The following is a 27025-nucleotide window of genomic DNA, read 5'->3' as shown; positions in this document are numbered from 1 at the left end:
CTTGAGCGGGAGCCACCAAATGCACAACTGCTCACTCCATGGCCGCCACCAGAAGTTCTCCTTTGTTTCTTTTGTTAATCACCTTAAATCACTGTCCACGAATTTTCGTCCCTTCTGCCAATGGCAGCGGTTTCTCCCTTTCTATTCAGTCCAGGGCCCTCATGACTTAAAGCACCTCTCAACCATCTCTCAAGGAGAACAGGCCCAATTTGCCAATCTATACACATATCTAAAGTCTGACCTTGGGAGCCATTCTTCTAAGTCTTTCCTCCACCTCTCCAATGCCAATAATCAAATTATTAGTATTTGAAAAAAAAAGTAATTAGCTAAAAGCTATTTCCCAACTTATTGCAGCAACGTCATCACAATCTGATAACTATTTCACACCAGCCCAACATGAGTACGAACTGTAGATATAAAATTCTCCAGAACATTTAACTTTAAAATCTAAACTAGGGCTATGGTCACATAGTTACAACATAACTATGCTCTTTCTAAGAGCCGGTGCAGACTCGATGGGCTGAATGGCCTCCTTCTGCACCGTAAATTCTATGATAAGATTTGCTGTTGCTCTCTATCAATCACTTTGGTAGGGCAGAACGGTGGTGCAGTGGTAGCACTGCAGTCTCACGGCGCCGAGGTCCCAGGTTCGATCCCGGCTCTGGGTCACTGTCAGTGTGGAGTTTGCACATTCTCCCCGTGTTTGTGTGAGTTTTGCCCCCACAACCCAAAGATGTGCAAGGTAGGTGGATTGAACACGCTAAATTGCCCCTTAATTGGAAAAATGAATTGGGTACTCCAAATTTTTTTAAAAACTAAATAAATAAAATTAATCACTTCGGTACCCACCGACTTACATTGACCCAATGCTTTGAATTCTAAAATTTGGTGTGAATTATTTCATTTCCTTGCCCCTCCTCTCTTTGTAACCTCCCCAGATTTATAATCCTCTGAGAACTTTGCATTTTTGGGCGCTGCCAATCTCGTCATCCCGTTGTTGCAGCCATATCTTCAGTGTCAAAGCTCTTGAATCTCACTGCAAATAGGTCTGCCTCGCCACCTTCTGGTCTTTCTTTAAGACCCTTCTTAAAATCCCCCACTTTGACCTAACTTTCAGTCATCCCTACTCTGACTCGCCGACTGTTTTAGTCTAATTATGCCTCTATGGTACTCAGTACATTCTTCTGCATTGGAGTTGCTCTATAAGAACAAGTTGTTGCTACCTCCCAAAATTTTACTGATGCACTGAAGCAGTTAGGTGCCCATATGCAGCAAGACCTGGACAACAGTCAGGTTTGGGCTGAGAATTGACAAGCTACACTCACTCCAGACTAGTACCAGGCAATGACCATCTGCAACACTTGACATTCAATGGCATTACTATCACTGATTCCCCACTATCCACATCCTGGGGGCTTCCTTTGAACAAAAACTGAATTGGATCAGCCAAATAAATAGTGTGGCTACCAGAGCAGGCCAGAGGTTGGGCATTCTGCAGCGAGTAACTCACCTCCTGATTCCCCACAACCTGTTCACCATCTAGAAGGCACAAGTCAGAATGGTGATAGAATATGCTCCCCTTGCCTGGATAAGTGAAGCTCCAACAATACACAAGAAGCTCAACACCATGCAGGACAAAGCATCCCACTTGATCAATACCCCAGCCACCACCTTAAACATTCACTCCCTCCATCAACAATGCACAGTGGCAGCCATGTGTACCATCCACAAGATTTAACTACAGCAACCTACCAAGGCTATGTCAATAGCACCTTCCAAACCTCTGACCTCTGCCACCCAGAAATACAAGGGCAGCAGATACATGGGAGCACCACCAGCTGCAAGTCCATCTCTAAATCACTCACCATCCTGACTTGGAAATATCCTTCACAGTCGTTGGGTCAAAATTCCAGAATTCCCTCTCTAACAGCACTGTGGGTGTATTCACATGGACTGCAGCAGTTCAAGAAGGAAGCTCACAACCACCATCTCAAGGGGAGAAAGGACGATAACAATGTTGGCCTAGCCAGTGGCATTCATATTGTGAAAGAATAAAGACATCTGTTTGATGTCTTAATGCAACCACAGCAACACTTGATCCAAAACAGGGCAGGATTTTGGGAACTTGATGTTCAATGAGGAGCCACAATGTTTGACAAAAGCTGTAAATGAAAATGTTATTGTCTACTACTCAAGATGTTGTAATAAGAGTTATGCAAATCAGGGCTTATTTTCTGCCAGTTCTCCCTCGTTCTGTCCGGAATGTGTTGACTCTTGCTTGCGTCGGGCTCCATTGGTGCAGCTGCCTATCAATACCCTTCCCAAATAAAAAAAAGAAGTGCTGGAAAAGATCAGCTGGTCTGGCAGAATCTGTGGAGATGGGAACAGAGTTGATGTTTCGAGTCCAATGGAAGTCCAGTTCAGAAGAATCAAATTGGACTTGAAACACTGGGTAAGATTTTCTGGGCCCGTTTGTCGGGGACACTAATCCAGTGATGGCCACTAACTCTCGCTAGAGAACCATAACAGGATTTTCGGCAGCAAGATTTCCGAGCGCGATGTTCCTGGGCCCTCCCAATGACCAAATCAGGTTCACACCAAGAAAGGGCTGAACCTGATTTCAATAAATTAGAATATATTCAACGGTAATTAAACGGATTGATGCCTATCTTTGTGCAATGTAAGATGCTTTCCTCCGCCTGATCCTGCGCTCTGTGCACTTTTTCGAAGATTTCGTCCAGTAAGTGTTTCTCTCTACATAGATGCTGTCAGATCTGAGTTTTTCCATAACTAACTGGTTTAGATTCTCTGATCTCCACGCACGTGGCGTGTTCCTCGGCAGCGGTAGGCAGCCCGCCGTTGACCAGCAGCGGGATCTCCTGGTCTCGCCTCTAACAATGAGATTTCCCATTGAATCCACCGCACGTCACTGGGATTCCCGTGGTGGGGGGTGTGCAGTCGGCTGGACTGGAAGGTCCTGGCCTATGTTTTTAATTCCAGATCTGCAGCATCGACAGCATTTTGCTTTTATAATACCTTTGCAAAGATGGCATTGCAGTTGCATTAGTGTTGCCACGTTCTTCAAACAAAGGTTCTCTTGACCTTGTCTGTATGTATAAACTTCCACCAGAGGCCATCTGATAGGACCAGAAATGTTCTATGTCTCTCCTTAGTCAGGGAGCATCAAGACCAAATTATTGCATCTTTGGTGCTGGGGACATCTTGGTATAGGCTGTAGCTCAAACTGCTGACCTTGTGATCTGCGTAGTTTAGCCATTGACTGGATAAGCCCGTTGAGCAGCAGAATCTTTTTTTAACACAGTATTGCTGATATTCTTTGGAGCCCATTAGATGCCGTTCACCAGAAGGTATGCAGAATCATATCTCAGTCCCAGCCTTTCTTCCTGAAAATCAAGTCATCAATCGAAGAAAAATGCAAATTCACTTTTAAAATTGAAATTCAAGTCTCATTTACCGGTGTACATTGATTTGCTTTAAAGTACACGGTAGCGCTCTGTGACAACAGGGGTGGGGAATGTTCCCACACCATAAAGCAGCCAATTTATTGTAAATGTGTTGGCTAGTATGTGGGAGTTCAAATGTCCTCATTAAAGTATTAGCCATCAGCTCACAGCAATGGGACAATCATTGGTAAGCGTTGCCTCTTTGTTGCAAGAGTGCTAATTTTACAGAATTGATTTTCATTTGGAAAACGGGTAAAGCACCATCCTGCCAGATGGAACAAACATCTCCACCGTCAGGATTCCTACTTCTGTCAGCGCCCTTAAAGTGTCACTGAAAACAATGTGTAAACTGGTCTATATTGGGTTGAGTTGTAACATTCTGCAGTTAAGGCTCACACATGAAGAGCTGCATCTTGGATAAGGCACCGGGGCGGGGGATGTGGAACAATGCTCCACTAAAAGCTGCAGGAGAAGAAAAGAAATAGCCAAAGTTGGCGAATAAATTGGGTGATTCACCACCATGTTCTTCCCTATCAACCAAAATTTGAAATTTCAATATATCTGTAACAATATATGCCTCTCCACAAACTCAGTATAAAATGTAAGAAAGAAAATAAATTGTTATATAAATGCTTTCTCCCCAGTGACAGGAAATGAACTGCTGCCATGGCATAAAGGTTTAAAATGAATTTCTTTGTGGACTTTATTTGTCAGCTCCTTGTGAGCAGGCTGCGTTCTGCTCTATTATCAAAGTGCAGATTGGTCAATGGTCACAACTTCCTTTCAATCTCTTTTTTTTTGTCTCTTCATCCAGTTTTCTTTTCTCTCATTGTTTCCCTTCCCTTCACTGATTTGACTCTAATTCATCCCGCTTCTTTCTCAACTCTTAAATACATGATCACGGAGATACACAGTTTGTATCTCTGTTCACCAAGGTCCTGGATGGCCCGTTGTCTTTGCTGTACCATTATCAGCTCACACTTCCAAATGATTACAATGCAAAATATCTGTAGCTGAACGGTTCAGGGAAAAGGTATAGCTAATTGTGTTAAAATCTCAGTAGAAACCAGTAATTTTCGAAAACAAAAAGGGATAAGAATCAATATCCCGGTTACTTACTAAGAGAATGAAGCCACAAGACTTCACTTTTTTTCTTCTTCTTTTTTAAAAATAAATTTAGAGTACCCAATTATTTTTTCCAATTAAGGGGCAATTTAGCGCGGCCAATCCACCTACCCTGCACATCTTTGGGTTGTGGGGGCGAAACCCACGCAGACACAGGGAGAATGTGCAAACTCCACACGGACAGTGACCCAGGGCCGGGATTCGAACCCGGGTCCTCAGCGCTGTAGGCAGCAATGCTAACCACACAAGACTTCACTTTTAATATTCAAGTCAACAAAGCAAACATTAAATGTTCAGTAACCAAAAATCTAACATCCAGTTAAATGTGAATTAACAGGCAAATTGTGGTTGAATATAAACTATAAATTGAACCTCAAATGGCAGATAATAATAATCGCTTATTGTCACAAGTCGGCTTCAAATGAAGTTACTGTGAAAAGCCCCTAGTCGCCACATTCCGGCGCCTGTTTGGGGAGGCCGGTATGGGAAAGGAACCTGCTGCTGGCCTTGTTCTGCATTACAAGCCTGCTGTTTGGCCCACTGTGCTAAACAAGCCCCTCAACTAAGATACAACTAAGACAGATCTTAGGAATTGGATCAGTAGCCCATTCAGATTTTAGCAATCATATTCAGTCAAAAAGTACTTCAAACTCTGTCTTCCTCATGAGCTCCTCTCCTACTGATTGCCTGCCATCAGCAGCCACAAGCATAGGCTTTACCACAAATGGCACACGTCTGCAGAGCCTGTTGGTCTGGATGGCGCAGATCCATTTATTATTTTCAAGTATCAGAAACAGCTGCAGCAACTTATTCTCTTTGCTTGTCAGCTTCAGGATCTAGCTTTTTTTCCTCCTCGAATCTCCTTCAGCTTGCCTGATCTGCTCCAGTGGATTCAACCACCGCTACTGCCCAGTTTGGGCTGATCGGTGTCCTTTTATATATTTATCAACAGGGTTCAGTTTTGATTTCCCAACCTCGGTCGATTTTAGTTTCTTTAGAAACGTGCAAGCTCAGTTTCATTTCCAGGTTTGCCTCTTGTGCTACCCTTTCAGTTTAATTTTCAGTTCAGCTTCCATTTTGAGAAGGGCAGCATGGTAGCATTGTGGATAGCACAATTGCTTCACAGCTCCAGGGTCCTAGGTTTGATTCCGGCTTGGGTCACTGTCTGTGCGGAGTCTGCACATCCTCCCAGTGTGCGCGTGGGTTTCCTCCGGGTGCTCCGGTTTCCTCCCCACAGTCCAAAGATGTGCAGGTTAGGTGGATTGGCCATGATAAATTGCCCTTAGTGTCCAAAATTGCCCTTAGTGTTGGGTGGGGTTACTGGGTTATGGGGATAGGGTGGAGGTGTGGACCTTGGGTAGGGTGCTCTATCCAAGAGCCGGTGCAGACTCGATGGGCCGAATGGCCTCCTTCTGCACTGTAAATTCTATGATCTATGATCTAAGTGTTTGCCTCAAAGACATACAAATTAAATTTAAAAATAGAGAGTCCCTTGAACTAGGACATGTCATGAGATGCCCTGGCCCAGCAAGATACAGCCCATTATGTTATGCTTCCTGCTTTATCCATGCAATTCATGTTCTCACAACTGTGTGTGAAAAAAGATTCCTCCAACTTTGCCTTTGGTCTTCTAATGATAATCTTAATTTTATTCACATTTGTTAACGATTAGAAAGACTCTTTCATCTTGCACTCAAAATCTTGAAAAATTTCAGAAACATCTGTTAAATATTGATTAATTCCACAAAGCAAGCCAAACGTGGTTAAACAATGGTAAAAGTATTGTTTGTGGGTTAACAAACCAGGAATCTATTTACAGGCCTAAAGAGGGAGACAATAACTTTCATGCTTGGTACTCACCAGAATGACCTGGAACAGAACGGGCACAACCTGGCTTTCTTCAATTAGTCTGGAAATGAAAATGATTAGCATCGCGTTAGTTACGACACACATGTTTTCATCTTCATTAAAAGATGCAATATTATTCTTGCTGCCGATACGTAAATGAATGGTTCAGCGTGAGTGGGTGTGCTGCCAAAATCGATAGGTTAGTGATCCACAACACTGACCCTGACTTGTGCAGTTTGTAATTGAGCTTCCATATATGAATAAATGTGAGCAATGTCACAGTTTATTGGAAATGACTCACTGCCTGTCTTATTGATCAAAGCTAGAAACTGGAAAGAAACACTTGAATACTTTACAGGGGATGGGAGCAAACAATAACAGAATGAGCAATCGTGGATTGTAAATTAGGTAAAAATCTATATGTTGGACTTTGTAGATATTTTACAAAAAGGGTGCAGATGATAAACCAACAAGAGAATTTCAACAAACTTCATTTACCAACTTCTAAAAGAATGTTTTTTAATGCTGTTTGTGAGGCCTTGCTGTGCTTTCATTGGCAAAACTGCCTGTACTTCAAAAGAATTTTATTGGCTGCAAAATTCTTTGGGCTGTCCAGAATTTGTAAAAGGTGCTGCATGATTGCAAGTATTTTCTTTTGGCAACCATCTTCAGCCAGAAGTGCTGAGTGGATGATCCATCTCGGTCTCCTCCTGTAGTCCCCAGCATCACAGATGCCAGTCTTCAACAACTTTGATTCACTCCACGTAACACCAAGGAATGGTAGAAGGCACTGGAGCTGTGAGTCCTGAGAACATTCCGGCAACAACACCGAAGATTTGTGCTCCAGAGCCCCCGACGAAGCTACTTCTGTACTGCTACAATCTTGGCATCTACCTGGCAATGTGGAAAATTGGCTAGATATGTCCTGTCCACAAAAAGCAGGACAAATCCAACCTGGCCAATTACAGTCTAGTTGTGATCACCAGCAAAGTGACGGAAGGTGTCAGTATTGGTGCTAAGAAGCTGTACTTACTCGGCAATAACCTGCTCACTGATGCTCAGTTTGCGATTTGCCAGGGCCACTCAGTTCCTGGCCTCATTACAGCCTTGGGCCAAACATGGACAAAAGAGCTGAATCCCAGAGGTGAGGTGGAGTGACTGCCCCTGACATCAAGGCTACCTTTGACTGAAAATGGCATCAAGGAGCAAAACTAGAGTCAACAGGAATAGGGGGGGGGTAAATTCTCCAATGGCAGGAGTCATACCCAACACAAAGGAAGATGATTGTGGTTGTTGGAGGTCAATCATCTCACAGCAGCAGGGACCCGGGTTCAATTCATGCCTCTGATGACTGTCTGTGTGGAGTTCACATGGTCTCCCCGCGTCTGCGGGGTTTCCTCCGGGTGCTCCAGGTTCCTCCCACAGTGCCCGGAAGTGTAGAAGAGTTTAGTTTAGACGGGCAACATGGTCGCGCAGGCTTGGAGGGCCGAAGGGCTGTTCCTGTGCTGTACTTTTCTTTGTTGTTCTTTTGTCTAAAGATGTGCAGGTTAGGTGGATAGGCCCTGCTAAATTGCCCGTTAGTGTCCAAAGGTCAGGTGGGGTAACGGGGATAGGGTGCAGGAGTGGGCCGAGGTAGAGTGGTCTTTCAGAGAGTTGGTGCAGATGCGGTGGGCCAAATGATGTCCTTCTGCAGTGTAGCGATTCTATGATTCTATGACCTCAATCCCAGGACATCAGTCTAAGAGTTCATCAATGTAGTGCCCAAAGCCCAACCATCTTCAGTTGCGTAATCAATGACCTTTCCTCCATCATAAGGTCAGAAGTGAGGCTGTTCGCTGATGATAGCACGATGTTCTGCACCATTTGTGATTCTTCAGATACTGATCAGTTCATGTTCATATGCAGCAAGACCTGGACAACATTCAAGCTTGGGATGATAAGTGGCAAGTAATATTAGCGCCATAAGAGTGCCAGGCAATGACTGTCTCCAACAAGAGAGAATCCAATCATCGCCCCTTGATATTCAATGGCATCATCATCATCGGATCCCCCACTATCAACATCCTGGGGGATTACCATTGACCAGAAATTGAACTCAACCAGCCATATAAATACTGTGGCAACAAGAGCAGGTTAGAGGCTGGGAATTCTGTGGCAAGTAACTCACCTGCTGACTCCTCAAAGCCTGTCCATCATCTACAAGGCACAAGTGATGAGTGTGATGGAATTTTCTCCATTTGCCTGGATGAGTGCAGCTCCAATGACACTCAAAAAACTCAACGCCATTCAGGACAAAGCAGCTTGCTTAATTAGCACCCCTAAAACGACCGTTAATCTTTACTCCCTCAGTGGTACAACTTAAAAATGCAGCAAATCACCAAGGATCCATCAACAGCATCTTCTACCATGAAGAAGGACAAGGGCAGATGATGCATGGGAACACCACCACCTCCACGTTTCCTGCCAAGCTACACACCATCCCGACTTGCAACCAAAGCATCGTTCCTTTGCTGTCGACAGGTCAAAACCCAGGTACTCCCTTCAAACAGAACTGTGGGCATACCCACACTACATGGACTGCAGCATTTCAGGAAGGTGACTCACCACCAACCCACTGAAGGCAATTAGGGATGGAAAATAAATGCTAGCCCAATCAGAGATGCCCTCATATCCTGTGAAGGAATAAAATAAAAAGTCGAATTTTGAAAGGTCCAATTCTCCAAGCACTTTTTGTAACCTGCAATATATGATATTCACATAGGAAGGTGACAAAAATATCATTTTAAAGAAGTTACAAACCATAATTGTGTTTGCCGAGGAATCGGACTCCAAGTAACCTGGTATAATTTTTTGTTTAATGAGTTGATTTTCACCCTTCTTTTCCATGAGGTGCTGACTCATTTGGGTCACTGGCCATGATCCAACTTTCCCTTCGTCTGACTATTTTACATGCGTTAGAACAGACAGTGAATGTTAACTTGTGGCATTTTTAGCTGGAATTATAGGATGCTTAGCAAGAGGGGGCTCCTCAGCGAGGCTTTGACCCATCAGCCTGGAAACAGTGGAAGAAAGGAAAGAGAGAGAGAAACAGAAAAAGTATATGGCACTTTTCGGGATTACAGGGTGGCCAAAGAACCTTGTGACCAATGAAGTACATTTTTCAAGTGCAGCTATAGCTCTGATGTAGGAAACATGGCAAACAATTCACGCACAGCAAGCTCCCACAAACACAGCAATGCAATGATAACCAATCTATTTTCATGATTGGATTGAGGGATAAACATTTGCCAGGACACTGGTGAACTCCCCTGTTCTTCTTCTAATAGTATCATGAAATCTTTTACAGCTTACAATGTCTGTAATTGTTAATTCAGCACTGACCAGGTGTCAAGAAACTGATCATTTTCTTTATAAAGTAATACCTTTATTTCAAATAAGTTTAAAATTACTTGTAAAATTGCTTGAAGAAAACTTTTATGGGGTGAATTCATCGCCTCCCCATCCGCGTGTTCCACGGTGGCGTGCCTCCTCTGGCAACGGGATTCTCCGTTCCCACCGCTGGCCAATGGGATTTCCCAATGTTGCCACCCCATGCCGCTGGATACCCGCAGGCGGGGGTGCGCTGCCGGCGGAACGGAGAATCCGGCCCGCGGAGAATTCACCCCAGTGCCAGTGAAAGAAAGGCATCATTTCACAATAATAGCCTGAGATCCTGTAGGCTATCACACTGGGCTAGATGTGTGATCTTTTCAAATGCCGAAAACAGAATATGCAAAATTAATTTGATTCATGAAATGACACTGTAGGGTCGAAAATTCTCCAAGAGATATCCCCCATGATAAGCTTCAGGTTACGAGGTATGTTATCTTTAGAAACAGACTGGTTTCGCACAATCCAGGTGTAAACTTATTTCATCACTTTTTCTCTCTGGTCAACAGTCACAGCGGCGCATTGTCAAATTAAAAGACTCCTCAACCACAGCGCTCTCTGCTTTAATTCCTATATTTTGTTTTGCAAATCAGTTGTCATTACTGACTGACTTGAGTTCAATCAAGAAATGTATTTCTAGAAATAAACTTTAACTTCAGCTTTCAGTATCTCATTCTAGAGCGTGACAATCTGTCAAAATCTTTATTTCGACCAGTTTTCTTAAGCTATTATTATGCATTTTGTTTTTTACATAGCATGGAATGAGTGGACATTTCAGAGGGTTTTAAAATTCAGCTGTATAAAGTGGGAATAGAGAAATGTTTAGGGATAACATCCCTCCTCTGAATTATATATTTGCAAACTCATTGTGATCAATTTCTTTGACCAGCGCATCACAAATGACCAGATTCGTTGAACTCAGTTTCACAATTTACCACGGTGGGATTACTGTCCAATTCTCTGCCAAAGGCAGCCGTGCTTTCCATTTCCTAGGACCCATACTCTGGAACTCCAGCAACCACCCCCACCCCCACCCTCGCCATTAACGTCCATGCCCCACTGTCTCCACATCCCTCCAATCTTTCAAGACAGTCCCTTCATCAAGTTTTTGTTTAACGTTCAGAACCTCTGTGTCAGCGTCCAACCTTTCTCCCCATGCCTTGGGGCATACTTCTCTATCTTAAAGAGAGCTATATAAATACACCCCTTGGGTGGACAGGGGCCGGTGAATCATTGCATATATGTTCTGGGGTTGCGAGAAGCTTGAGAGATACTGGGAGGCTGTGTTTGGACTGCTATATAAGATAGTGGGGGTGGAGGTCAAGCCGGTCCCAATGGTGGCGACTTTTGGGGTATCGGAAGTGCCGGAGCTTCTGGAGGGGAAATGGGCTGACGTTGTGGCCTTCACCCCTCTAATCAATCGGCGAAGGATCCTGTTTAATTGGAGGATGCATACACCATCGGGCGGCCTGGCTGGGGGGTTTGTACGGCTTTCTACGGTGGGAGAAGATTAAGTTCGAGCTGAGGGGGTCAGTGGAGGGCTTCAAAATGTGGTGGGGTTGTTTACGATGCTATTTGAGGAATTGTGTGGGGAGGGTGGAGGGAGAGACTGGAGGGGAGGGGATTAAAAAGGGAAAAATTGTAAAAAATGTGGACTGTGATTGTATGCAATGTGTATTTTGTTATTGTTACATGTGTTTGGCATAAAATACCTTTTATAAGAAAAATGCACCTTGTTGATTGTGTCTAGCGTTAAAACGTGGTTTCTCATGGGAATAGTATACCATCAACAATGCCTCGGTTTCTAACTTGTAACAACTGCAGCACAAATGATGAAACTAAATGAGCTGGCCAAACTGTCGAAAACTAACATTAGACAATTTACTGAGACTAGGGCATTTAACAAGCCCCATTAGATTGGAAAGCTGCAACAGTCTGCTGCATGCCCACCAAATCACATGGATTCTTCGATAAAGGAAACCTCCTCTGAGCTCTCATCACCGCTTCATTACTTTACAAAGCTAGCACTCAGCTTGAGTGCTACAATCTACAGTTTGACCTCTGCTATACACGTGCACCATTTTGGTTTTACCTCCCATTTCACCTTCTGCACCAAACTGGGTGGGCACAGGGCATAACCAAAACAATGCACACCCACGTAAAAGGAGCCGTGTTCACCCATGCACACAAGTGAAAGGGGACTGTTTATGCATGCACGCGTAAGTTTAACAAAACTGCAGCAACTGAAAACTGGAATTTTTCAGTTTAGTTTGTCAATTCTCTAAAAGCATCACTAACTGAGCCTGTTGATAGATTTAAGGCAAAATAACCAGATGTGACACAAGGAAAACAGTGGTTTGTTGTGGTCTGGTTTGTTCTGTCTGAAAGGATGATCGAAGCAGATCCAATAGTAACTTTCAAAAAGGAATTGGATAAATGCTTGCAGGGGAAAACAGACAGGATTACGAGGAATGTCCAGGTGAATGGAACTAATTGGATAGGTCTACCAAAGAACTAACACAGATATGATAGCCTGAATGGCCTCATCTGTGCTGTATCTTTGTATGAGTGGAGTCAAAGTTGGACATGTGGTCACCCTAACCTTATAATTCAGTAGTCCCTAGTGACTGGTGCAAGCTGCATTGGTGGAGTCACATGAATGTCCTCTTCAGTGTGAAAAGCACTGGGCGCAATTCTCCCATCGGGAGTCTAAGTGCCGACGCCGGAGTGAAAACCGGAGTGTTTCACTCCGGCGTCGGAGCCCGCTCCCAGCCCCCTAGTCTCCCGCCCCTGGGGGGCTAGGAACGGCGTTGCGTCATTTACGCACGCCGGGCCTTGGCGCCGCGTAACAGCAGGGCCGTGTAAATGACGCGGCCGGTATCGTGTAAATGACGTCACCCGCGCATGCGCGGTTGCCGTCCTCCCCGAGGCCGCCCCGCAAGAAGATGTCGGATGGATCTTGCGGGGCGGCGGAGGAAAGCAGGTCCTCCTTCAGAGAGGCCGGCCCCCAGCGTTCCCGCGCTGTTCCCGTCGGCAGCGATCAGATGTGGAATGCGCCGGCGGGAACCTGTCGTATTGGGCAGGCCGCACGGCCCATCCGGGCTGGAGAATCGCTGCTCGCCCGTTGCAAACGGCGGGCGCCAATTCTCCCAGCGGCCAGCCATGATTCTCGCCGCGCCGGTTTGGGGGTGGCGGGAGAATCACGTGTGGGCGTCGGGGTGGCGTGGCGGAACACACACGGCGCCCCAGCGATTCTCCCACCCGGCGTGGGTCGGGAGAATTCCGCCCAAGGACTCCATACGTAGCGACAGACAGGATACAACTAGGTTTATTCCACCACTCCCTAATACCATACTCTCTCTCTCTCCACTCCCCCTTGGGGTCCTCTTCCTCGGCCTGCTTCCAGGCTGGGGTTTATAGACAGTGGGGGATCCTTAATTGGGAGGACGTTCTGCTCCCTATTTACCTGGGGAGTTGCAAGGTGTAGGAGGCGAATCTAATACACTGCAGGTGCAAGCTCCTTTGGGGTTCGTAACATACACATTATGAAGTACATAGTCCAACAGCTATTAAGGAGTGGCATCAATGTAATAGGTGTCTTTTTTGGTCAGAAAGGCCATAAATCCATGGCTTCCTTCTGTACAATAGGCATCTGTAAAGTCACATGTTAAGAGTTCAACACATGGAACCCAAAAATTGTTCCAAATTCTGTTAAGTCACCAAAACTGATGGGAGAAAACTAAAATATATATCTTTTTAAATCACAAGATCTTCAATATCCATCATTTTGACTGTACAAGATTGAAAATCTCCCACCTATAACATCACACCCAGAGACACATAACCGAGGGTTCATACTGAATTGCAATTCTTTCCAGGATTAATTATGCATGTACATCCTCACTGACCAAACCTTTTCCCTACTTCACCCGCCGACGCCGCACAAAACCAAAGAACCACAAAAAAAATAAGAATATCAAAAATGCATACTTAAACTCATGAAAATTAAACAAAGGCTCCTCATGAGTCATCAGTGACAGTTTAGAGTGCAATAGAAAATACAATTCACAAATTTGGCAGCTTTTACCTCATGGTAACAGATTCGCCGAAATTATGTAGGGCGCAATTTAATGCCCAAAAATCAGAATCCCGTTTTAGGGGCTGAGAACGACCCCCTATCAAATGGGACGTTTTCTTTTTAGCCTCGCTGTGGAACTCCATTCTGCCATTTTTAAATGCTGCCCCGATATCTCGACCCTCTTCAGACACCCCAATGCAGCCTCCGGACCCCTCCCAACACCCCAACTTATCTCTTAGGGGGTCCTCAAGCCCCCCTTCGCCCCACCTAATAAGGGCAGGACAGTCCTGGGCTCGATCTCTGGCACGGGCAACCTGGCACTGCCAGCCTGGCACCCTGGTAGTGGTGCCAAGTGCCAATGTGGCAGCGGGAATGCCAGGTTACCACCCTGCCCAGAGCCCGATGGCCAGGGAGACCTCCCTCCCCCAGGTGCCGTTACGCCTGGTCCACGTGTGTGAATCAGGTCTCCCAAGCATGGTCGTTCGTTCCCCGGCCTCTGGAGAGCCTAATGGCTCACTTAAAAACGTGTATTTGCATCTCCCCCAGCGAGGATGAGATCCAGATTGTGATATCTCGCAAGATCTCGTTAGATCTCAAGCGTCACAAATCTCACAAGCTAACGGCCTTGTCGTGCCACCGAGTGGGGTGTGACAAGGCCGTTCGATCGCGCCCGTAGATTTGATTTTAACCACTGGCAATCGACCAGTTTGTCTTTTTCACAAGATATCACAAATTGAAGAATACCAAGAGCTCTGGAATGTGCAGCATACGTGATAAATAACTCACCAGCTCATTCCATTCATAGCAAAAGGCATTTCAGTCATCCGCTGAATTTAACAGTAATTCATTGCAGTGCAGGATGCCCAGCTGAAAGAAACAGCTGTAAGTGCATTCTTCCTTCACGAAATAGGGAGGCGGAAGAAAGCACAGAGTTTGAAATAAGTTTGGTCGAGTTTCCTACAAATACCCTGCTGCAACTAATTTACCACGTGCTATGCACAGGTCAGAATAATCAGGAAGGGGGAATGGTTAGATGAGAATGGCTTCCTTCTGCGCTGCGACCATTCATTTTTCCGTCATCATATTTTTAAAAACTACAGGGATATATTGCAGGAGACGGATGCATGTAATAATTTTGTTTCTTTCAATTCTTTCCTCCTACCCAATGTTCGCACCGGTGCCCGTTCCAGTCTCTAATCAATAACCACGTGCACTTTCTTTGCATTAGTTGAAAATGTACAACTCTCCCGCTCCCCTAGCCCCGGACAAGGATGTCAGCTGCAGTAAATCCTTTTCTGTTGCAGCTGAGAACATCCAACCAAGTGAGGATTATGGAATGCACTTGGGACCCTCATGCTTTGCAAAGCTCAATACCACACGAGGCTGCGCACTCACTGCCTGCACTCCTGGAGCAGTCTGATTGAATTTAAATTGGGAGCAATAGTGACATTTTCTTCCTGTGAAGTGGAACACGGGAGTAACTTCATAGCTGTTTCTCTTCCATAGCAGGTTGCTGATAACACTATTAATTAATTCTGAACATGAGTGACGTTTTGTTTTCACAAGGAGCACAAGCTCAGTGTTTGCCCACTTCTGATTATGTTTTCCATCCCACAACTGCAATTTTTCAATTTTCTGATGCTGCCAGGACAAAGAAAAACAAATCAATGTTTGAATTACAAATGATCACTTCAGAAACAGTGATCCAGCAATTCACAATCCATAAATATGCCAGGGAGAAATTTGCATTACACACAGTAGCTGCTGTTCCTTTGGCACAAGCACTGAAAATATAACTTAATATTGATGGAAAACTATCCTTTTGTCAAATCCCTTAAAAGAGCTTCACATATGATTTTTTTTAAAAGTACGATAACAACTTAAAATCACAATTGTTGCAGGACAGAAGGAGACCATGAGGCCCACTGTGTCTGCACCAGCTCTCTGAATTAGCAATTAACCTAGCCACGCCCCAACCTTCTCCCCGTAACCCTGTATCTTCCTTTTCAAATAAGTTTAATCCCCTTTTGATTGCCTCAACTGAACCGGCCTCCGCCACACTCTCTGGCCATGCATTCCAGACCATAGCCATTCGCTGTGGGAAAACTTTTCCTCATATTGCCGTTGATTCTTTTGTCAATCACTTCAGATCTTTGACATCTCTTTCTCAATTCTTTCACAAGTCAGAACAGTATCTCCCTATCTACTCTGTCCAGATCCCGCATGATTTTTTACTACCTCTGTCAACTCTCCTGTCAGCCCTCTCTTCTCAAAGGAAACTTCTTCAATCTACCTTCATAGTCATAGATTATCATAGAATTTACAGTGCAGAAGGAGGCCATTCGGCCCATCGAGTCTGCACCGGCTCTTGGAAAGTGCACCCTACCCAAGGGCAACACCTCCCCCCTATCCCCATAACCCAGTAACCCCACCCAACACTAAGGGCAATTTTGGACACTAAGGGCAATTTATCATGGCCAATCCACCCAACCTGCACATCTTTGGACTGTGGGAGGAAACCGGAGGAAACCCACGCACACACGGGGAGGATGTGCAGACTCCGCACAGACAGTGACCCAAGCCGGAATCGAACCTGGGACCCTGGAGCTGTGAAGCAATTGTGCTATCCACAATGCTACCGTGCTGCCCACTGTGTTCCTCATCCTTGGAGGCATTCTTGTGAATCTTTTCTGCACTCTGTTCATGCCTTCACATCTTTCCTAAAGTGAGGTGCCCATAACTGGACACAATACTCCAGCTGAGGCTGAACTAGCATCTTAGGTTCAACATAACCTCCCTGCTCTGGTACTCTATGTCTATTGATGAAATCTAGGATACCCTATGTCTCAGTAACTGCTCTCTCAACTTGTCCTACTACCTTCAGTGACTTATCCACACATGCACCCAGGTCTCTCTGCTCTTGTACCCCCTTCAGAGTTGTATCCTTTAATTTATATTGGCTCTTCATGTTCTACCTACCAAAATGAATCACTGCACATTTCTCCACATTGAATGTCATCTGTCACTTGTCCACCCATTCCACCAAATTGGGTTATGTCCTTTTGTAGTTCCACACCATCCTCCTCGCAGTTAACAATGCTTCCAAGGTTTGTACTATCCGCAAATTTTGAAGATGTGATCTATACACCAAGGTTTAGATCATTAACATTTATCAGGAAGAGCAAGGGTCCCAACATTGACCCTTGGGGAATTCTACTACAGTCCTTCCTCCAGCTTGAAAAACATTCATTAATTACTACTCTCCGTTTCCTGTCATTCAGCCAATCCATCTTGCTGCTATCTCTTTTATTCCATAAACTCTAACTTTGCTCACAGGTCTTTTGTGCAGCACTGCATCAAATGTCTTTTGGAAGTCCATGCCCACCAGACCAACAGAATTGCCTTCATCAACCCTCTCTATCGCTTCTTGAAAAGATTCCAGCTAGTTAGTAAGACACTATTTTTCCTTCATAAATCCGTGCCGGATTTCCTTAACTAATCTACACTTGTCCATCTGACTATTCATTTTGTCCGGAGTTATTGTTCCGAGAAGCTTTCCGGCACAGAGGTTAAACTGATTGGCCAGTGGTTGCTGGGTTATTTTTACGCCCTGTTTTGAACAAGGGTGTAATATATGCAATTATATTTGTACAGCACCTTTAAGGTAGTAAAACATCCCAAGGCGCAACAGAGGAATGTTACCAAACAAAATTTGACACAGAGCTGCATAAAAAGAGATCATTAGGATAGATTACTACAAAGTTTTTAAGGAGCTTCTTAAAGGAGGTGTGAGAGGTGGAGAGACTAAGAAAGGGAGGTACCATTACTGTCACAATAAAAAAAATTCAACATGCTCTACCTGTTCTTACTACAAGTTCACTGGTACATGTTGCAGTTTTAAAAATGATTCTCACGATCGATGCTCTCTGTCCTGCAGGCAGAGGCAGACTTATACTTTTGGGGGCCCCGCGCTCTCCCTCTTTGCGGGGACACCAACGACACGCCCCACCACCTGGTGATTTCGAGCCTCACCCCAAATGACGTCAATACCCTCCTGACCCTGCCCACCCTCAGCTCACTCAATGCAAGGCACAGAAACCCCAAATCGCTGCTTGACAGACTGTTGCAGTGCTCTTTAACTTCCGACAACAAGAAGCCTGTATTGCAATTGATAAATTGAAATCCAAGCCTATCTGCTGGTCAATATTTTGGTCTCTTTGTCTAGAGATGAGCAAATGTGAACTGGCTGATGAGCAATGGGATGGAGAAATCAGCTGTTGATATGACTGCAGTACAAAAGCCAGGGCAGGGCAGACTGAGCCAGAAACAGTCCAATGCAGGAGCAAGTGGAGTGTCCTGTCCAGGTCTAATATCAGTGGCTTTGCTGGCAACTGTCTGGCAGGGTTCCATTCTTTAATTGTCCAGAAGAGTAAAAAGAGACTTTTTGAAGGCCAGTAAAGTGCGATGGGAATGATGGTTCTCCCCGGTTATAATTTACTGCATGTGACCACCAGCCATCATATCAGACCAGCATATGTCCTGTCTTGAAGAACAGAATTCAGACTGGAGAACATGGTAGAGGGGCAGATTTTTTAGATTTTCTTGCTTCATCAGTTGTTTGCAATCCATGGCAACTTAGATGGCTTTTTTACTGCATTTTCTCTTCAAAAAGTCAACAATCACATCATCGTAGATAAAATCACGTTAGGGTGCGTCTTCAATTGTCAAACGTTCCTGAATTATTGTACTTCGCTAATAATTTTTCACTCTTTTCAATACAGGACAAGAATGTTCACCGGCAGCATTTGTGACAGGTATTGTTCGAAAGATCTTCAGGATGATTTCCACATTTGGAAAGGTCGCCCTCAAACCAGCATGTACATGTTTTACAAATCAGCTGGTGATCTCGAAGTGCAGAGCTCATCATTGTCGATAAAATGAATGAATGGTTTCACTTCATCTGCAAAAAGATTTGTGACTATGTCCTCACGGGAGAATTCAGTGAACCCTTATTGTAGCGGTTCTTAGCATTCTCATCCAAACTTTTGTCGAAAAGCACGCAAAATAATTAAAAGTCTTCTTCAGAGATTTACTTCTACTCTGAAATTGCACCATTACTGTGTCACAAATAATACTGACAATCTCAATGATGATTTTCTCTTTCCCTTTTAAAGTGATTTCATTGTCTCTAGTTTCATCAAAAAATAATTTCCTATGTCTTGTATGTTTCTCATCATCAGAGGGACCTGTATTCTTTACTGTGGTTAATGCTTCTGCTTTGAGGTAGAGTCATTTTGAACTTGTGGGTGGCATAGTGGTTAGCACTGCTGCCTCACCGTTCCAGGGTCTCGGGTTCAATTCCAGCCTCGGGTGACTGTCTGTGTGGAGTTTGTGCTTTCTCCCCGTGTGTGCGTGTGTTTCCTCCAGGTGCTCCGGTTTCCTCCCACAGTCCAAAGATGTGCAGGTTAGGTGGATTGGCCACGCTAAATTGCCCCTTAGTGTCAAAAAGGTTAGGTTGGGTTACGGGAATAGGGTGCTCTTTCCAAAGGCCGGTGCAAACTTGATGGGCCAAATGGCCTCCTTCTGCACTGTAGGGATTCTATGAACTGCCATGACAAAACCTCCAGCTGAGGCCAACAATTGTGAAGCATTCAATAAAGTTAACATTTTGCAGTGATTTTCTGATAGCATTAATTCTTTGAAGTAAATAGTTCCCCAAAAACAATAAAACTGCAATTTTGACTCTTTTCAAACTTCTCTGCTAAGGATTTTGCTTCAGCTTTCCTACGTGGTTTCACTGAATTTGATGTGGCTCTGTCTGATAAGCATATCCTTTATATCGACAAAGTTCAGTCTCAAAGCCAGAACAGGATCTGCACGAGCGGGCCACTTGATGTCACAAATTCTTTTGACCGTCGAATGTTTTCAATGTGTCTGCTCCAAGCGTGATTGCAGCATACTCCACTGACGTGTGGAAACCAAAAAGAAAACAAATTCTGGACAAAACCAAAAAAATGCACGGCTGCCTCACATGATTCAGCTGCTGCATTGCAGGTTAAATTCAAGGAGTGACGTGAACATGGGATGAATAATGCACAGGGGTTGCATTGTTCAGTCTTGCTTGTAGGCCTGAATATTTTCCTGCCATATTTGCAGCATTATCAAAGCTCTGCCTGCAACAATTTATGATGTCCAAACCTAAATTTGAAATGATATCCAAAACCATTGTCCCCAGGGACTCAGAAGTGTGGGATAATCGTAATAATCTTTATTGTCACAAGTAGGCTTACATTAACATTGCATGAAGTTACTGTGAAAAGCCCCTCGTCGACACATTCCGCACCTGTTCCGGGGACACAGAGGGAGAATTCAAAATGTCCAAATTACCTAACAGCACGTCTTTTGGGACTTGTGTGAGGAAACTGGAGCACCCGGAGAAAACCCACGCAGACACGGAGAGAACATGCAGACTCTGCACAGACAGTGACCCAAGCTAGGAATCGAACCAGGGACCCTGGAGCTGTGAAGCAACAGTGCTATCCACTGTGCTACCGTAGCTGGACAAAACAGAGAAATCGCACTACAACTTCATCATCGCTGGTGACATTTCTTAAAATTAATGTTAATTAGTCCACGACTCACATCTGGTGTTGAATCAACTGTTATGGAATAGTATTTGGCATCTTTTTTGAAAAATCTAGAGTACCCAATTATTTTTTTCCAATTAAGGGGCAATTTAGCGTGGCCAATCCAACTAACCTACACATTTTTGGGTTGTGGGGGCGGAACCCACGCAAACATGAGGAGAATGCGCAAACTCCACACGGACAGTGACCCAGAGCCGGGATCGAACCTGGGACCTCGGTGCCATGAGGCAGCAGGGCTAACCCACTGCGCCACCGTGCTATTGGTATCTTTTACTTCATTATTGAATTGGTTTCTGAGCAACTCCGCCATTATAGTGATGATGGCATTGTCGGTTCTGTGCGTTAAAAAGTGGGTCTTCCCAGAGCCACAATATTGATCACTTTTCAAATGCTCTTTGAGAAGCTCATCAAATTCACTGAGATATTCAAGGCAGGTTTAAAAATTACCACTTTGATCTTGACACTGATGACTCATCATGTCTTCTTAGAGGTAGTCCCAAGGAGGCCAGCAGTTTGACTGGCAACAACACAACTGAGCACTTTACTCCAATAAGAACACTCCTTTTCAAACTGAGCTGAAATTCAAAATCAATTCGTCCAGATAATTTACACCTTTGAACGAATGCACACAAAGCCTGAATTTGACTTTTGGAAGCTTCATGATCAGCAATATAATTTCCAACATTTCCCCAGTTAGAGTACCTGTCAACAACTGGTTGTTTCCCTTTACTAGGATCAGGGAATAATTTGCAACGTAAGAGTAGACTGCCTTAGAGGTTTCTGAAAAAATAACCAATTTCTCCTTTCCATCATGACATTTCTCTTCACCCTCAGAAAAAGGGACTCATGAAAACTTCTAAACTGCTTTCGACCTTGAACCTCAAACTCTTTTCTCAAATTTTCCATGTTACCCATGTTCTCTGGTCTATTTATTACAAAATATTTAATCTACCCAGTGGAACAGATTTGGGCCATAAGGCAATGTCTTCAGGGTAGGTTCCTTCCCTGACTTCAGCAGCAGAAGAACAATGATCTTGAGCAGTATCTTGTAGTTCAGAGTCCACACCTTGTTCATGTTTTTCAGCCGATGTGTTGTCTCCGGAAATCGGCAAGTCGAAGTCATCAAGCAAGTCACCAAACAGTTTTGTGGATGTTGTTGTTGAGGATGAATGTGCAGTTTGGGCAATACACAATACTTCAAACCTTTTAAAGTCAAGTGCCAAACTGTCCTTTTCCTAACTTTGTCCTCTTGTCTCCCCTTCAGCTTCCTGCGTTTTTACCTGCCAGAATCATAGCGTCGTTTCATACTGACTGGGGATGATCTGTCTTGATTTCAACAATTCACAAATAAGTCTTCAGAATCTTCTGATGAGTGAAGCCTCCTCAAACAAAAGCTGCCGATTGTCCAAGCAGTGAAGGACTAAACAAAGCTTATGAGTTGGTGGGGGGGGGGGGGGGGGGGGGGGGGGGGGGGGTGGTCTTCGGAAATTGTGAGAAGAATTGGCGTGAGGATGACGGAGTTCACTGCCAAAATCCTCCCAGACTAACCGGCTGGTGGCAATAGTTTTTGAGAAAGCTGTGATGTAGATGGATGGTCAAGGCAAGCCAGGTATGATAAAAGATACCACAATCAATCAGAGAGAGAAATGACAGACACCAAATAATTTGGCAAATTCAACCAGCAAAAATACCAAGAAGAAAGAAGATGTTGGTTGCTGCCTAGTCCTTTCATACTCATCCCTGCCTGGCTGGCATCTCGCTCTGGCGGGCCACCTTGCTCCCTCTGACCACTGCTCCCCAATTCCCCAAGACACCCACTGGCGCTTGCCTGGCTTTCTTTGCACCTCCCGACTGCTGCTCTGTTCATCTCTTGGCTCTCGCTCAGGTGGCCAGGCCTCAAGCCTCAACGTGTGCTCCTGGCTGCTGCTGGCTATCTGGCCTGCCCTCTCTCACTCTCGCTGCCAGATCCGGTTGCTGCCCAGTCCAGCCCTATTACTCTCAGCCCTGCTACTCGACTGTCCTCTGGCTCTGGTCGAGTCGCCCCGCTGGCCGCTGTTCCCCGATTCTGAGACACGCTTGCCTGGCCTTTTTTGCACATCCTGACTGCTCACCTCTCGGCTTCATTTGGGTGTGTTAGCCTCGAATCTTGACGATCACGTGTGCTCCTGGCTGGCTGCTGCTGGCAATCTGGCCTGGTGGCCTCTGTTCTTTTTGGTTGGTTGCCTGCCCACCCTCCTCAGCCCTGGCCTGGAGGTCATGAGTCACCCTGCTGCTCCCCTCACCGCTGTTGGCCAGCATCTCCTGCTAGTCTCACTGAAGGCTTTACAGGCTTACACCCGATGCTAGGTTGGCGACCTCACTTTTACCTCAGGCTACCCGCCAGGCTGAATCCAAGAAATCTGGCTGCTGCTTTACACCTTTACTCACTGAAAGTTCAGAAACTTCACACCAATTCAGGAGATCCGTGTTTGAACTGCGCTAAGTCTCCACCACTCAATGTCTGGCAAATTGTTTCCTGCTCTAAACGAGAGTCCACCAATCAGAGCTCAATGTTGTTCTGTATTGCCTGCTGATAGGCTCAAGTGATTGGTGTTCCCATAGTGTTCCCACCGCAACATTCACCTCTCCGTATTGGATCCCCCCATTGGCCGACATCCCGTATTGCAGCCCTGTGTGTTTCCTTGAAAGTCCACCTTTGCCTGCAGGTGCTTTTCTTATCATCATCTTGAGGGAAGATCAGCCAGATGTTAATGTTGATTAGTTAAACAAGAATATTGCCATTTTTGATGCTACCAAACCAGCCGCTTTTAATTTAGAGTATGCAATTCTTTATTTTCCAATTGAGGGGAAATTTAGCGTGGCCAACCCACTTAGCCTGCACATCTTTGGGTTGTGGGGGTGAAACCCACGCAGACACGGGGAGAATGTGCAAACTCCACACGGACAGTGACCCGGGGTCGGGATCGAACCCAGATCCTCGGCGCCATGAGGCAGCAGTGCTAACCACTGCGCCACCATGCCGTCCCAGCTGTTTTTGACTAAGCCACAGTACATAAACAAATATTTATTCCTTTCAAGCAGGGAATTTCTAATACAGAGGCCCATGAATTGCCATCAGGTTCCTTGGTATTAAAAGTAAATCTTCCGAGCCATCGAATTAAATAAACAGCTCTGGTCCATCGAACTTTAGTGATTAAATCTCTTTCGAGTAATCATTATTATTGACTGACTGTTCTATTTACTTTATTGTATAACCTGACAATCCAACTGGATAGCAGATTACCAATTTTTCCATAACATTACTGCTACGCTACTGATGGATGACGCTACCTGACTTCAAAGGATTCTTTCAGCCATTTAATCTCTGGAACTCTGACAGAACGCTTTATCCTGCTTAAGTCTCACTCAGAGATAAATATTGCAAGATCCCATCATCTAACCTAAATATTTTCTCATTGCATCTCTTACAAGTAACCTTTCGGAACATGTTATTTGAAAGTTACCCACTCAGGAAAAATATCTGTGAAAGTGGATGCTGTCATGATTTTGCCCCACTTGTTGCAGGGTTCAATGTTTTCAAACACTTGTTCCCACCTACTCCCAGAGATGGCCGTCTGCAATAGAACTATTCTCTCTGTTACTACCAGATATCCCTATTTCTTATTCAACAAGATGCTTTACCCTCTTGTCCTTGTCTCAGTAAAGGTCTCTCACCCTTCCTCTTTCCAATAAGGTTTCCTATTCGAGAGGTTTTCTTTCTGCTTAACAAGGCACGAGGATGGGAATTCTAAATTTTAGGAATTTGATGACCAAAAGCCAGTGTCAGTCAGCAAGGACACAGATCCAGAAGTTCATCATCAATGATCAGGCCCCTGATTAATTCATTTTCTTAATCCATATTCCAGTCACCACCTAAAACAATCACTACCTCCATCACCGGCACAATGTGGCTGCCACGTGTACAATCTTCAAGGTGACTGCAGTAACTTCTTCTCTCAAACCTTGGAGCTCTTCCCCCTGGAAGGGCAAGGACAGCAAGCACATGCAAACACCACCATATGTAAGTTCCTCTCCAAGTCAGTCACCATTCTGACTTGGAACTACATTGCCATTCATTCATGTTTGCTGGGTCAAAATCTGGGGACTCTACCCAACAGCACTGTAGGAGCACCTTCATTGCCCAGCAGAAAGTCCAGTATCAACATCTCAAGGTCAGTTAGTGATGGGCAAAAAATGCTGGCCTTGCATTTATTACCTTCTATCCATTACCTTCTGCCAGCACTGCTCAAAAAGGATTTTCTCCCCAACACCGAATACTCTCTTCTCCACCAATACACAAATAAAATTCCCCGTCTTGTTTCCTGGGTTACTGAAGGTTTTCTTTGTTCATTCACAAGATGTGAGCGTCTCTGGCAAGGTCAGCATTTCCATCCCTAACTGACCTTCAGATGATGACACTGAGCTGGCTTCTTGAACTTGCTGCTGGGCAGTGAAGGTGCTCCCACAGTGCTGTTGGGTAGAGTTCCCAGATTTTGACCCAGCAACTACGGAGGAATGGCAATGTAATTCCAAGTCAGGATGGTGGTTGACTTGGAAGGGGACTTGCAGGTGGTGGAGCTCCCATGGACTGCTGTCCTTGCCCAAGGTTTGGGAGATGCTGCTGAAGAAGTTTAGACGGGTTGCTGCAGTCATCTAGAAGATCGTACACGTGGCAGCCACACTGTGCCGGTGATGGAGGTCGTGATTGGTTGACGTGGTGAATGGAATACATATCAAGAAAATTAATTAATCAGGAGGCTCTTCATTGCTGATGAACATCTGGACGTGCATATGTGTCCTTGCTGACTAACAATAGCTCGTGGTCCTCAAATTCCTAAAACTTAGAATTTTCATTCTCATAAATCCCTTTATGCCTTGTCCCTCCTTACCTTTCTAATCTCATTCAACCCAAGACATTCCTCCCATCCCTACCACAGAATTCACTGTTCTCCAGACTCTGGCTTCTTGTGTATCACCCCTTCCTTTCCTCCCAAAGGTAGGGGCTGTGCTTTCATCTGTATGTAACGCACACTTTGGTATTCCCTTCCTAAATGTCTCTGACTCTACACCTCCGTGCCGATCCTCTTTAAAACCCAACTCTTCATCCAAGCTTTTGATCACCCTTCCATATCTCGTTCATTTGATCATCATGCATTTAATTTCAGATTACGAGTCTGCAAAACACCTCGAGACATTTTCCTACCTCAAAAGCAGCAAATACATGCACGTTGCTTTTCAGGAGTATTCTCTAACATTAGAGACCTTGGGCGGGATTCTCCGACCCCCTGCCGGGTCGGAGAATCGCCGGGGGGGGGGCGGCATGAATCCCGCCCCCACCGGCCGCTGAATTCTCCAGCACCGGAGATTCGGCGGGGGCGGGAATCGCACCGCACCGGTCAGCGGGCCCCCCCCGGTAATTCTCCGGCCCGCGATGGGCCAAAGTCCTGATGCTGTAATGCCGGTCCCGCCGGTGTGAATTAAACCACCTACCTTACCGGCGGGACCAGGCGGCGCTAGCGGGCTGCGGGGTCCTGGGGGGGGGCGCGGGGCGATCTGGCCCCGGGGAGTGCCCCCACGGTGGCTTGGCCCGCGATCGGGGCCCACCTATCCGTGGGCGGGCCTGTGCCGTGGGGGCACTCTTTTACTATGCGTCGGCCGTGTAGGTCTCTGCGATGGCCGACGCGTAGGTGACCCCCCCTGCGCATGCGCGGGGATGACATCAGCAGCCGCCGGCCGGCAGAGTCCCTTCGGCCCCGGCTGGCTTGGCGCCAAAGGCCTTCCACGCCAGCCGGTGGGTCGGCAACCACTCCGGCGCGGGCCTAGTCCCTCAAGGTGAACGCTTGACCCCTAAAGGTGCGGAGAAATCCGTACCTTTGGGGCGGCCCGAAACCGGAGTGGTTCATGCCACTCCATCCTGCCGGGATCCCCCGCCCCGCCGGGTAGGGGAGGATCCCGCCCAAGTTGTTGCTTATTTCTGGCATCTGAGAACCTGCAAACATTCAGGATTTAAGCAGTATTTCAACCAGCCAAACTTTACCCTAACATGTACAGGCTGAATCACCAAAGGACTGTTATTGAATTGGTGGATACTGGCCTTTCCTTCCCTCACAACAGATAAAGGGAGATTCCTCTTCAGCTCCTGGAGCGGAAATCATTTTTTAAGCCAAATCTACTCCTGCACCTATTTGGACACCTCTTTTGATGCAGAACAAAGTGACTCATCAGAATGATTCCTGAAAGGAAGGAAGTGATCAGAATTTGAGTAAATTTCAGTTACATTCCTTGGAGATGAGCAGGGTCTAGCTGAGGTGCTTAAAATAAGGAGGGAATTGATATGGTAAATGGAGAACTCAGAAGAAGAAATTAAGGGTGGAATTCTCTCAACCAGCCCGCGG

General features: G+C 45.4%; 1 protein-coding gene across 5 annotated transcripts in view; it reads right to left on the bottom strand.

Annotated features, from left to right (window-relative positions):
• ulk4 (unc-51 like kinase 4) overlaps positions 1–27025 on the bottom strand; it is a 633709-nt gene that overhangs the window by 242951 nt on the left and 363733 nt on the right. For all 5 annotated transcript variants that reach the window (XM_072510060.1, XM_072510064.1, XM_072510062.1 and 2 more), the window contains one exon: positions 6450–6498. In XM_072510060.1, the coding sequence (XP_072366161.1) occupies positions 6450–6498 (49 nt within the window). The remainder of the gene's footprint in view (positions 1–6449; positions 6499–27025) is intronic.

The sequence above is a fragment of the Scyliorhinus torazame genome, chromosome 6 (genome assembly GCF_047496885.1).
Source record: "Scyliorhinus torazame isolate Kashiwa2021f chromosome 6, sScyTor2.1, whole genome shotgun sequence".
NCBI lineage: Eukaryota > Metazoa > Chordata > Chondrichthyes > Carcharhiniformes > Scyliorhinidae > Scyliorhinus > Scyliorhinus torazame.
This window is presented reverse-complemented; position numbering and strand designations above follow the sequence as displayed.